Raw genomic sequence first — 14184 nt, forward strand, 5'->3', positions numbered from 1 at the left:
TAAGTGTCTAAAACAGAAGAGTGACAAAGGGAAAATTTTCAGTAGCAAATACAGGAATAAAACCTATGAGATGTTAAACATGGTATTCCAGGCTTGGGATTTAAATCGAGATAACATGAATCTCCGGGGCCTAATCTTCCCTGAGGATCTGTAAGGTTAGAGGAAATATGGACAGCACAGTGAGAAAAACACTGCATCTGACTAGCAGGTTGGCACTGCTGTGCTCCACTTGACACTCTGCAGAGGAGAGAAACTAAGAGATGAAAGAGCTGAGCAGTGAGAGGGGCGGTTGTAACAGGCATCCCAGAACCTGTGCTGCCTGGGTACAAATGTCAGCAGATTAAGAGTGCCCAAAGCAGAATGAGAGGGTCTTCTGCGTACCATCAACGCTATCCCAGGCTTCCACACCCAACCCTATCAACACTCACGGGCTCTCCAAACACCCTGTATCGCAGAATACATTTCAGCCAGGAACAAATTTGTCTGTTGAACTCAGGTTAAAAAATTTACATTGTATCCACAAGTACTTATTGGCAGCAATCCTTCAAAAAAACCAAACTGCTGATATGTCTGCACACAACTGTATTGTATGACAAAGTAATTGAAACAGCTAATCAATTGTTCAGGATTGCCCTAGTTTGCCCCAGTTCTAGAGGACTGAAAGGAAATACTGCTGCCTTTCCAAAGGAAGATGGAAAGACCACAAAGTCAATTTTGGAAGGATCATTTTTTGCTGACAGCTGTACCAATACACTATGGAAAAGCAGGAATTACAAAATACAAGTTAAAAGAACACAGCCTACTTCTGTGGTTGCAGTGGGAAGGAAACACACATCTCTTATTTGTAGGGAGGAGATGGCACACCAGAAAACTCCAATGTATTCTACTAACTGCAATTATAAGGATAGCAAAACTGATCTGGAACTGTGCATCAAGTTGGAACAGAATTAAAAAAAAAAAAACCCAAACATCTAGAACTACAAGGAAAAGACAATTATCTGGAATGGAGTATGATAAAGCAACATAAGGTAAAGCCCTAAGCTTTTTTTAGGGATCAGTCATTAACTTAATTTCACATTTGCTGTAAAAGACACCCCTTCCCACAGCACACTTACTCCCTCTGCAATTCTGGCGCAATGGTTAGAGACTCTTGAGAGAAGGCCACTACTCATTAACTGCATGATTAACTTTTACTAAGCTCAGGCTTCTGCACAGGTAAAGCACCTATGACATACTTACCTCAAGACACACTGTAATATAGCCTAGAATAGGTCAGCAGCGACTGCTAGAAGGTGCTTACAAGAGAGCTAGACCATCGGCATTTCCCCCCTCTGGAGTTTTCCTTTAAGTAACTGGCAATTCACAAAGGTCACACCTCACTTTAAAAAACAGATAATCCTGTCAAATCTTCAAAACAGGGAGCCAAAACCACCACTGATCAGATCTGCAAGCCCTTTAACCCCATCCTTCGCTGCTAATACCAGATGCAGCTCTACACTTCGAACAGCAGCAGCAGAGAAACATGCTCAATACAGAAGCTGACCCTGTTCAATCTTTGCTGTAGTAGCTACACAACGTAGCCCTCCGGCTTCCCATAAAGAGGTGCAGAGTCCCCACTGCCAAAAGAGCACATCACAGCTTCCATTACTATCGCTAAATTCAGTTACAGAGGGCTGATTGCCAGCACTGTCAAGTCATGTGTGCAGTGAGGAAAAACGCTACAGAGTCAGAGCAGGCAGGCAAATGGGCCAGAAGTCGAACTACCACAGAGCTGAGAAAGCAGTCATTTTAAGTAGATGCTGACCTGAAAAGCAAAATAGTTAACAAAGTGTAATTTGAAAACAGTTCCTTTCAGTCACTGCTGCCCCTGCCGAAGTACACTGCTCTTGAAGGGTGCAGCAGCAACAGAGTTAAATAGCTGCAACTGTGATCCAGTAATTGATGGTGTGGGGCTTGGGGGAGATTACCTCTGGAGGTGGAGGACTTTGAGGTTGGCACCATTTTTTCCTCCTCCTCTTTTTCACGGATGTGAGTCCAGTGCACATCTGCCAGGATCTCCAGAGGATCAACCGGATTTACAATCTGCTGCAGTCTAAGGTTTCCAGCTAGCAGGAGGAGGGCATGGCATACGAGGTTGTAGGCAGGGTGTATGAAGGATAGGGAGGAAAAGATGGGAGAACAGTTGGAAAGGAAAGGTAACACATCATAGGAAAGGAAATAAGAAAAGAAGAAAATAAAATATTACTGGCTAACATCAGTTTGCAAGACAGACAGAAAAAGCTTAGTATTGTGTGTGCACGCATACACCAATACAGCACTCCTCATACTTCCCATCAAAGCTGAATAATGCCATTCCAAAGACAAAGAGATGCGATTAAAAACATCACTGTAGATTACATCTCTATTGCAAGCAGCTTCGCTGAAATGAAAGATATTCTCTGGGTGTCCAAGAATATGTGGTATGCGAATACCAATTTAGCAGAAATTTCCAGTTCCTTCAGCCTATTCATGACGATTATTGCCAAAGACATCTTGCTGTTAAAGGCAAGGGACAATCTGCATTGTAGTTTGATGCACCAAAAGGTCTTTCATTCCCTACTATTGGGTTAAGCACTCCTTTCTATGTTGGGTACATATCTCTTTGTGAATTAAATTACGCGATGGATCTCAGAGTTTCACATGTGGGTATGCACAGATGGGCACACAACTTACTTTAGCACTTAAAACACTACTTTGTTCAGTCCTACTCTTTTGTACTGACTTGTTCAAAGGGTAGATTTTTTTTCTGAAGAATACCATACTTTCGTCATGACTTAACAGGCCTCCACCTCCCCAGAAGGGACTTCCTGTCACACAAATGAATTTCTTTAAAAGAAATTGCATTACTCCTCAATTACCTCCCTACACAAAGCTCTGCTACTTATGGTGTGTGAAAGGGAACAATGGGCACCTAAAGCAACTGATAAGCAACTTGTTTCACTGCTGCAGAATACACACCTTGGAAGCATCTACCATGGTGAGTATTATATTCATAGACCCTGGTCTCTATTGCTATCTGCTATGGGACTATAGCTCAGGTTTTATTTACCCATAATAAAATAACTCATTCTACGGGGACAGGTGTTCAGCATCTGCAGGAGTGGTCTTCAAAAGCAAATGACTCATCCTGAAAGGAAAATACCCACTTACTTTCAAGAGTCAACTTTCACAAAAGCTGCATTACCACTGTGTGGGGCAAACCACTGTTTCAGCAGTTTATAACCTCACAAGCAGTTAGATTTTCATACGGTGCTCTAGTGTTTGAAGGAAATAAGAAACATCAGCGGCATTTAGAGGTTGCACTCATTACTTCCTGCTGTCTTGTTTTAACGAAGTTCCTCTCTCCTGGTCATGTTTTCCCCAGACACAACACAGTGTTTGGGATTTCCATTTCATGAATGACTATGTGTGAGATTTGGCACTAAAACTGCAGAAGAAACAGGAGAAGGATCTGCAGGAAGGACAGAATCACCGGCTGGTTAATAAAGGGGAAAATGGGTCAGACGCACAAACTCAAATGCAGAGTGGGATTCACAATTTGCCAAGTACTTAGCAGTTTTACATCTCTGTTGCCTCATCAGTTTTCATATCAATTAGCACAACCACATGGTCTACCAGAGCTACAGGACATCCTGCAGGGACAGGAACCTGGGCTTTTCTCACTCCGTACCAAAGCATTCGCATGCAGGTCCCAAGATGAGTAGAGTTAGCATTTGCATTGCCGCACAGAATTGTGTGTTAAAAGGTTTAGGTTTGCCAGCAATGGCTGAGAAGTGTGTAGTCACTCAGGCTTAGAAAGAGCAGGTCCCACACGATCTGCATGTTTAAAAATGGATTTCTCTGGGATTTAGACAAGCATAACATATACATCTTCAGTTACCCTGCAAGTCTCTATACAGAAGCCTGAGCCTGTCCTGATTAGGACATCAGATCTTCTCACCTTTTCTAGTAAATCAACAGCAGCACAGCCAGCCACGAAGGACTGTGGCTTGGCTAACAGGCAAACCTAACGTTTCCTTGAGGTCTAAATGCTTGAGAATTTCAAACAACACCTGGCATAGCCTTCCCTCAGGGCTGCCCGCTAAGCTTTGGAGGAAGCTGGACATGAATTGAACTCACATGTGGAAAGGCAGCTTTCCCCTCCAGATCCACAGTAGCACCTACCAGCATTTCACCAACAGCAAACATTTTCAGGGTCAACTTTAATAGGATGAGAAGCCACCCACAAATCAGTTCCTTAGGAGCCAAGTCTAAAGCACACTAGCAACTGCAACTGGGGGAACTTCTTCAGTTATGCTCTTCAGCTGTCTTACTAACACTTCTCATTCCTACCATCAGAAGAGTTAAATTGGAAAAAATTATAACTGCTTCCCTTTTTTTTTTTTTTTAAAAAAAAAAAAAAAGTCAGAAGCTAAGCTATAGTTTTTACAACTATAAGCTGCAATATGCAGTTTGACAACTACATATGCCCTCTTACCTGCAGGAAGGCACTTGGATTTTCCTCTTATGTATCCTGGCTCTAATGAACCACATTGAGGGAATAAGGGATTAGCAAGCTATTAGGACCAAGTGCTTCAAAAAAACCAACCATCAGAAATAAACTGCAAGAGAATGCATCATGGAAAATAACACAACCAGTTAGACTGGAATGTCAGATTAATTTTATGCCCATTATACGACTGTTTGAAAAATCTTGAGGGATTGCCACAGCTTGATTAGCTTCCCCCCTAGACTCTCCCCACAGACACACACTCACAAAGGACAACAACAAAAAATGCAAGTTTGCTGACACAGGTAATCTAAAGGAAGTAGTTCTGATGTGTCCCACGTGCCTGAGATATTGCACAGGTGCAGCTAGTCTGTGTGTATGGAATAAATCTGAAACCCCTAAATACATGGGGGTCACTGTTCATGCACATTACAGTAGCAAATTGTCCAGGCTATCCAGATATCCTGAGGTACTTGGCAGCTTTATCTTTTTTCTAAAACTCATGGCAATGTCAGACCTGATATATGGTAGTTGGACCAGGAGATTAAAATAACAGCTACCAAATCAGTTTTCAGGGAGCTGGTAAAGCAATTAAACAAAACACAGAAACTTCTCATGTGGGACCTGCTCTTTAAAGCATTCACCCCTCCTCTGGGGAAATGGAAGTGCAGATGGTATGCGGGTACCTTTAAATGTACCCGTGTCCTCTTCATTTGAGAGATGTTGAAGCCAGAGGCCTTGCTGCAGCTCTCTCTCCCAAGGGCAATACTCCCCCTCTACAGCAGAGGGAACCACACATCCATATATAACACCAGACACCCGTGTACACACACAAGCGATGGAGAGAGAGAAAGAGAGAAAGAGAAAGGACAGAATCAGAGAGAGAGACTGTCTGGAAATCTAGCAACTCCCCATACTCCCGCTGCTTTCAAAGTGCCTGACAGAAAAACTACTTGCATGAAACAACGTCCTCTCAAGAACGCCATGGTTTAGCAGTCTAAACACACAACATGCACGTTACCATTCTTTAAAAGCAATCTTGACTTCCACAGACTTCAGTTATGGACATACAGCTCCTGCGCTGAAGAAGTAGCCAAGCAGCCTGCTGAGCTCATCAACAAAACTGCCACTAAGACTCAAAAAACTGGACCTCTGCTTGTATTAGGCAGCCAAAGACCTTTACGAAGAAGCTCTTTGGAGCCTACTAGTCTTCACAAAAAGGAAATGTGAGTAAAAAGACAAAGACAAGACCAGTGAGAAATTTGGCATGGTGGTGAAACACTGGAAACATGTCATTCTTAGCACAAACTTTGCATTTTGGTAACCAAGACAGACACAGGGGAAGGAGTCTTTCCCTAAGATTTTCCACAGAAATCCCTCAGAGCTATAATGGGAATCACGTGAACTCCCTGATTTCTCAAGGCCATCTTTTAACTATAGCGCACTACAAGCAGCTTCTGGGATGTCCTGATGACAGTTACAGGGCACTATCCCGTAGTGAGGCACTGCAAAACTGAAAACGCTGCCTCCACAATGCTTCCAGCTCTTGCTGCCAAAGAACAAAGGTCACATTCAAATCCAATTCCCAATAATAATAAAAAACAACAATAAAACAATACAGTGTCACAAAGCTGTGAATTGCACATGTTGGCATGGTGTATGGGAAGCATATTGTGTTGGTACTAGCGCTGTAACTGCCCTGTGGGCAATCCGGAACGATCCACCTAAAGCCTTCTTAGACAATAACTCCCTCAAAAATCAAAACAATAAAGAAATGAAAGAAGGGAGATTTTCCAAGGCAAATCTTCCTTATTTTGGATGGCAAATACTGTTTTCCCTGCTGTCTAGCAGAAAGGAAGGACAAATCAATCCATCTAACCTTCGCTTGACTCCTCGTCTTCCTCCTCTTCATCTTCCTCCTCCTCCTCCTCTTCTTTGTCCTCAATCTCATGATTTTCCTCAGCCTCAATCTCTTCTTCACTCTTTCCCTTCAGGAGGGCATGGATACGCACAGCCTCTTTCCATGGCACACCACCCAAGTCTGAAGGGGGTTGCTGAGGCAGCAGCAGTTCATCATCTTCGTCCTCATCTTCCTCCTCCATCTCAGACTCTGAACTACTGTAAAGGGTTTAGAAAAAATGATAAACAACAAATTAGTTACTGTTTCCTAGGTTAGTCTGAGATCACTGACAAGTTGTTTCAATACACACAAGCCTAAAACGTATGATGGAAACCAAAATACAGATTTTCTGCTTTTAGTATTCCATAGGCATTTTAGTGACAGCATCGCATGTGGGCTGCAGTACAGTCCTTGCCCTGCTTCTTTTAAAGGTGAAGCAGCAGAGAAGTGCCTGTGAAACAAAGTTCAAATATCTGTTGCAGCATTAATTGTTACAGTTTGTGACAGTTAAATACCACAGAAATTACTTTCTTCATATCACATTGCTTTGAATAAATCAGTGCAAGAGTTCTTAGCAGTGTCAGAATGCAGAAGGTCATGTCTTTTGATAATGGTAGCTACTGCTAGCTTTTTGGATAGCTAAGATGATTTTGGCACTTGCTGGGTGAAGCACAGAAGGCTTTGGGAGCAGAAAGACACACACACAACACAACCATCAGGCCAAAGGATACAGGGTATGAACTAAGGGGAGGTGGAGCAAACAAATACACAATTCCTCACTTTTCTACATCACAGACAGAAGTATAATATGTATCCCATTAAGTACACAGTGTACATAGTGGCAAGAAACTGCAGGAAGCAGTGCAAGGATAATTACAATAATGAGCTTATTATTCTCACAGCAAAGTCTAAAACATGCAAAACATTAAATCATTAGCGCTTTTTCGTACACAACTCTGTTCAGTTCTAACAGTTCCTCAATATAAGCAGCAGGGGCAAGAAACATAACCGCCTATACAATGACATTTAATTACATGATGGACTACCTAGAGGTACTGAGGAGGAAAACGGTTGCATTTGTCCTTGGAAAATTAATGTGAAGTACAGCACATTCAGAGAACATATCTGTGGGGTGAAAAGGTCCTCTTCTTTTGCTTTTCCTTTAAAGAACATTGTCTTATAAGAACTGCATTTAGTAGAGCAGAAGTTGGATGCTTCCCATATAAATCTTAAAGGGTCCAAACTCATCTGGATTGAAGGAGAAAACTGTACTTGAATGGTAAAATTTGGGTGAATCATCTGAAAACAGTACTCCACTTCTGCTGCTTCCTTATGAGAGCTATTGCCATTGTTAACAGCCTTTGGCAGAATCCATTCCATACAGACAATGAGAGAAAACTGACAAGTTTAAAATAATGAAGTTTAAATTTCATGTAGTTCTATAAAATATAACTTGTACAGTTGTAATTCTGTTTCCCATACACAGGTTTTATCACAGTATGTGACAAACTGGCAGTTAAAAACCAGATATATGGCAGCACTCTTTCTTTTATATTGCAGATAAACATATGCAGGTGCAGAATTTGAAATTAGTCTAACACTACACAAACCTATCAGATACTTTATTCACCTACTTGTCTGAACAGTTATTTTTGATAGCAAAGCTACTAAGGAAAACACCACCTTTTTCATGCCTGATTGTCATGTTACTTCTGTCCATAAGCTCTTAAATTCTTCTCACTGTTCTGCATATATATAACATTACTTTGCTCAAATTACAACCCACTTTTTCACAACATAAAACAAATTCTTATTTTTAACAGGTTGCCTGGTCTTCACATGCTAAATACTGAACACAGACACTGTTGCGTGCCATGGCCTTGGTGCATATTCCAGGAGACTGAAGCATATTGCAAAGACTTTATGCAGATATTGTCACAGAGATAAAAAGCGATGCTCTCCTTCTCTCTTTTTAACTTTCACACCCTTTGGTATGAAAATAAACCTGACAGGTGCTGCATGCTGGGGTTTTCGTGTGCTGTCAATAGGGTTTACTGCTGCTAAACTGTTGCCATGACCGATGAATGGGACAAGCTGCTGCTCTTCAACCAGCCGGCTTATCGCATGTAATATTGACGACATTAAATTCTTTACCACAGAGCTCACTTTACCTTCTTTGGCTTTTATTTATAACTTGTTTTTTGTTTGACCTTTGAACACTGAGAAATGAGAAGCTGAAAGACAGCAGTGAGGTGGCCTGGTATAGTGGGCATTTCTTCAGCATGGCAACTCTGTGTTAATTCAACAGCTGAAACTTTTTTCTATAAAGCAGAGATCAAAGACCAAAGTAGGTTTCTTTATAGAAACTGTATAGGCAGTGATAAAGGTGTATCTACACAGATTTAGCGCTGAGGAACCAAAACCTACGCTGTGGAAGTGAACCTCTTCTCTTCCCTTGCCATACAGCCCCATACAGCACAAGCTGTACTACGACACTCCCTTGAAAGGCCACAGGGTATTGTCCCAAAACTGCAGAAAACATACGGGGAGTTACTGCAAGTCAAAGGTGATGAATAAGGGATCTAAAGGGTTTTCCGCCTCTCAAAACTGTGTGGTCAGGGTTTGGTTACTTACGTGATTGTTTTTCTTGTTGAAACTTAAACAAGATTAACTCTCTTTTGAGAAAATATAATTTGAATACTGTTTGCTGTAAACTTTCTCTGCAGTGTGCATACTCCTAAGTGTGCACATGATGGGAAGCTGCGCACCAAAACACATGGTCTCTGCTTGATTTAGAACTAACACCTTGGTGAACCCTGAAGCCAAATCCATCACTCCAGAAGACATGGAGGGAGGGAACACAGAGTTCCCTGTTTCCTCTGCCGGGTCCTAAACCCTCCAGCACTGTACCAAGACAGTGAAGATGATCTTTGGGGTTTGGTTGGCTTGTTTTGTTGCTGAAAAAATGGTCAGGGTTTTTCCCTTTTTTTTTTTCCTTTTGGTCTTTCTGTGACACATCATGGAGTGTGTAAAGCTGAACAGAGGATATCCAGTAGCTACATCGTCTAGAAAATTTTCTCTGAAGTATGGCCTGCATAGCCTTATCGATGCTCTGAGTAAATTGCTTGCTGTATTTGTGTTTGGGACAGAAATTTTTCCAGGTCAAACTGACAGGAAACATGATGTGTTTTCTCTTTCCTCTCTATCACAGTGTCAATTGCCCACTAAACACTGTTTTTCATACGCAAAATTATACAATTCAGTCTATTAAAGACAGAGATAATACAGATGTATGTAGGACAAAGGGAGCTAACTGTAACACCCTGCAAGAGGAAATCAAACTCACTAACCCAACGGTGTACTGCCCTCAGACTCCACAACTCTGCAAAACACCTCTTGTAGATGACCAACAGCTTCATGTCAAAATGCCAAAACTCCACTTCTTTTAAGTAACTCTTCTCCTTTGGAAGACTTCTGCCATTTATTGAGTGGGCTTACTGTATCTTGATTTACTGAAATCAAGTTGAATAATAACTCTTCATACTTGTAAATCTTGTTTTAGTGCTAGAAACATAAAGGACTAAAAACTCCTCAATATCATTAATGCCTATATTGTCACAGTTAATGTAATACCTAGCCCCGAGCAGGGAGCTAAAGGAAGGATGAGTGAAGCAAACAGAGTCTGCATCTTCTGCAAATAGTCCTGAGATTATTCAATCAGGACCACATGACAAAGTACTATCTTCGACAGAAATTAATGTTAAGAAATTAATAAAAAAGTAATATTTAGGTTTCAGAGAAAGCACTTGTACAAGATATTGGTAATTGCCAGGCGCTTACATGAAAGCCACAACTTCATTAGTCCACATAAATGCACACTCTTTGTCAAGGCTGAGTTCAGGCTACTAAAAGCTACTCCTTTCTAGATGTTGCATCTTCAAACTTGGCTTACCAGATAAATAACTAACATTCTGTTATTTATCTGTAATAATTTACAGATCATCTGTAATATCTGTAAATTATCTGTAATAATTCTGTAATACATTAATCCTGTAAACATTTTAATGAACATCTTCATTCCTGCATTCTTCACCACACCAATGCAATTCAATTCAATGTGTATAAATGTAGTATGGAATTTCTCATACAGTCCTATACCTGTAGGTAATGCATACAGAGAACACGTCTGCGGGACCTAAATCTCAGGAAACCTGTAACAACACTTTCTGAGTTTATTTCAAGATGACTACTAGACAGGCTGAGAGCTGAAAAGGTAAGGGTTGTTACTGCTACAAAGAAAAGCAGATCATTAGAAACTATATTAAGACTTTAAGACTCTACAAAAAGTGTGCGATTGACTACAAAGTTCACAAGCATTCTTCAGCAAGTGCTTTCTCTCAATGACTCTTGCAACTATTTCCAGTAGCTCTACCTGTATATATTTGAATACTGGTGTGCTTATACATCATTCTGCAGATAAAGACAAATTTGTGAAGGTACAGCATGTTTTTCAGCAACTGTAACTATTGCTTCAAATTAATCTCTCTCAGGCATTGCATCAGCATCCGGTTGGGATTACACGTGTCAAGCTTCAATCTTTAAACCAAAAGTCGTTTTGAATTGTAATGCAAAACATACAGAAGGGAATGTAACTTTGGAACACCCTCCCATTTGAATCTACGTTCTGTTTGCTCAAATGAGTCATCTGCCTTTGATACAATTAAAAAAAAAATAAATGAAAACATCCTTTCCAACTTAGGACTGAATTTCATGGTTTTATGGTACTACACGTGTCTTCTAAGAATGGCAGTAAGCTATTTAGAATAATAGAAACTACAAGATAAAATACCTGTGTACATATGCAGAACATTTGCAACACATTCAACAACTTTAGAAAGGGCAACCTGGTAAATAATAGGTTAAAAAAGCTAAGGGAAAAGTAGGCAAAAGTCTGTTGGGATGGTTATAAAAAAGCTTATGGACAATGTGTGCTAACCTGCTGGGCACATCCTCTTCCGTTCCTTTGTCCAACACACTGCTCAGGTTATGCTCTGCTAGCGTCTCTTCAGGAACCTCTTCCAGTTCTTCTTCCCGCTGCAGCGACAGTCGGTAGTTCTCCAGCTCAATCCGCTCCGGTGTGCCACGCAGACGCTTAGCAAGGCTGGGCTCCTCCAGCCCATTTATATTAGAACCTAAAGAATAAGCCAGCGAATAAACAATAAATTCAGCAGTCAGAACTGTACATTTTTAAGAAAATTGAGCAATTGGGAGAAAAAGGGCATGAGGCAGAGGGAGGTAAATAAAGCGAGAGAATACCTTATGTCATTATCCTGTTCACCACTACTGGCAGAACCTGCTGGGGAGCCAGACTGCAAAAGGGAATCTTACTGGTTTTGGCTAATAGATGCTTAAAAGAATGTTAAATGTCCTAGTTGAGAGAGGAAATAGGGACATTTTAGCTGGAAAACTACAACTGCAATGAATTCTGTGTAGTAAGTACTGGGGAAGGCCTGGCCACAGACTGGATATATTCTATAAGAAATAGTAGGAATGCTATGGGGCAATCCTGCAGCGTGTTAAAATTGTTACCAGTCAAGGTAAGTCTACAGAGCTAGGGAGCAAGAAAATATTATTACTACTAAAAGATGAGGGACGGAGGGAATGAAAAAGACCCACTTGGAATAAGTTTTAAAACTTTTTATAGACTTGAATTAACTTCTTTTTCATCAGAGTTTGTGATTAAAAAAACCACAGGGAAAAATCTAGGTGAGATGTCTGCAAGAACAAATCCTATGAATCCCAGAAAATTGCAAGGACATGTGAACCAGGCAGTTGGAGAAAAGTATACAGCAGCTGTATATACTGTGGCACTCGAACTAAATTCCAACCTGCATTCATCCGTTTCCTTTTAAAATTGGAGTATTTTAGCTTAAGTACCATGCCACTGTTTACCCTTCCCCAGCTTACTATTTACAGAGCCCAATCTTTCCTAGCTTCTGTTTTGCTTTGCTAAACAAGCCAAGCCTTCCTCTCATGAGATAAGCTCTTCAGTGCGTTGATCATCCTCTAGGTCTCTGCACCTGTCCCAGTTCGGATTAATCTTTCCAGAACCTGCGTGATTAGAATTGAACACAGCTTTCCAGATGAGGCCTTATCAGCGTAACATACAACCCTGCCAGAAATCTTTCATCTGATACACACTCAGAACACACTTGCCTATTTATATGCCACATAATACTGGTGGCTTTTATTTACTGACTGATATTCAGATCTTTCTCCTTCTTTGCTTTCAACTGATAAGCACCTTGTTGGTAGCCAAAATTCTCAACACTTTCTTAGTGCATGACCTGGTACTTTCTACTATTACATTTCTATTTTTAGTATTACAGTCTGCGACATTTTGCAGTTCTTAGTGTATGATGTGCCTATCCTCCTCTGCATTGATGAGAGTTTGAAATGTTGCCTCAGCAATGAATTTCATTAGCAGTTTTTTCCCTCTTGTTTTGCCAGTAACCTTAGTGAAAGTATTACAAAGACCAGTTCCCAGATCATTTTTTGTGAAGCTCCAGTCTGTAGGTGACATCCAACCCCATTATTTCCTTTTTTCAATAAAACATCTAATCTCTCATTTAAGTCAATGTCTTAGCTACTTGACACTTCATGTACTACTCCCTTATTTTATCCAGTTCCAATAATTATTTCCATCTGGCAGCCCTCAGGTGCCTTACTGAAGTCCAGACTGTTCAAATGCACTACATTTACCCTATGGAGGTAATCAGTTACTTCGTCGACAAAAGCTGTCAAGCTAGTCTGGCATAGTCTTTGGTGAATGTTTTATACCACTTACCTGCATAAGGTCAAAGGACTTCACCTGCAGGACTAGCAGTCTTTAGTTATTCCTTCAAAGGTGTTTTATCTACTGTTTAGATTAATTGTACTTGTTCAGATCACTTTTTTTTTTTTCCTTTTCAATTGTTCATCTGCAAGTCATACTTCTGTCACCCAGTGGTCACATAGTATTACCCTGAATTAGATAGTCAAGGTACATCAGGATAGCTTGATTTAAATCACAAATTATTACCACAAAGCTCACAATTTCATTGTACAATTCTTCCACTCTTCTGAGACGAAGACTATTTGGTCGAATTTTAATTTGACTCATTACAGTACAGTAATATTTAAATTTTGCTTCCAGCTTCATTGGGTTCATTTCCATTTCCAAATTTTACCACACACTGACTTCTTTTGCTCCCATGTCCAGTGCCATTGTCCCAATTGAAACTGGAGACCAACTATTCAGTTCATTGACTGACTATATGTAAAATTTCATTTTATGTCAGCCCCATCTTCACTATGGACCCACTTCTGCTTTCCCTTACCTTGCTTTTACTTACATGCTTAAGGAATACAGCTGTTTGCTTTACTTTCCTTTACAAATGTCTAACCCAGCATGAGCTTTGGCAATGTTTACTTTATCCTTACACTTTTTGACCTCCGAGACAGTTTTTGTTTTCTTTCTCCATCCTTTGTAGTTTCTCAGTTTATTTCTAAGAGCCTTTTTTTCAGGGCAGTTACTCACTCAGTACCATCTTAGTCTTATGCACAAAACTACACAGGCCTTGCCATAATTAATGGCATTAATTTCCAACCCCTCTCCAGAAAGATAAAATCTCATAAAGACAACCACCAGGAGTGGTTTTCTCTTTTCTTCTAGTGTTATCGAACACTTCTATGATGCGGGCAAGTGGCTGCTGTG

At 40.6% G+C, this 14184-nt stretch overlaps 1 protein-coding gene across 18 annotated transcripts in view; it reads right to left on the reverse strand.

Moving 5' to 3' along the window:
• Positions 1–14184, reverse strand: part of MICAL3 (microtubule associated monooxygenase, calponin and LIM domain containing 3) — a 161589-nt gene that overhangs the window by 38227 nt on the left and 109178 nt on the right. For 15 of the 18 annotated variants that reach the window (XM_037390521.1, XM_037390523.1, XM_037390524.1 and 12 more), the window contains 3 exons: positions 11425–11620; positions 6408–6646; positions 1968–2105 (listed from right to left, as the gene is read on the reverse strand). In XM_037390521.1, coding sequence (XP_037246418.1) covers positions 1968–2105; positions 6408–6646; positions 11425–11620 — 573 coding nt within the window. Of the gene's footprint in view, positions 1–1967; positions 2106–5214; positions 5305–6407; positions 6647–11424; positions 11621–14184 lie in introns of all 18 variants that reach the window. The other 3 variants (XM_037390535.1, XM_037390536.1, XM_037390540.1) reach the window with 2 other exon arrangements.

The sequence above is a fragment of the Falco rusticolus genome, chromosome 5 (genome assembly GCF_015220075.1).
Source record: "Falco rusticolus isolate bFalRus1 chromosome 5, bFalRus1.pri, whole genome shotgun sequence".
In the NCBI taxonomy this organism is placed as follows: domain Eukaryota; kingdom Metazoa; phylum Chordata; class Aves; order Falconiformes; family Falconidae; genus Falco; species Falco rusticolus.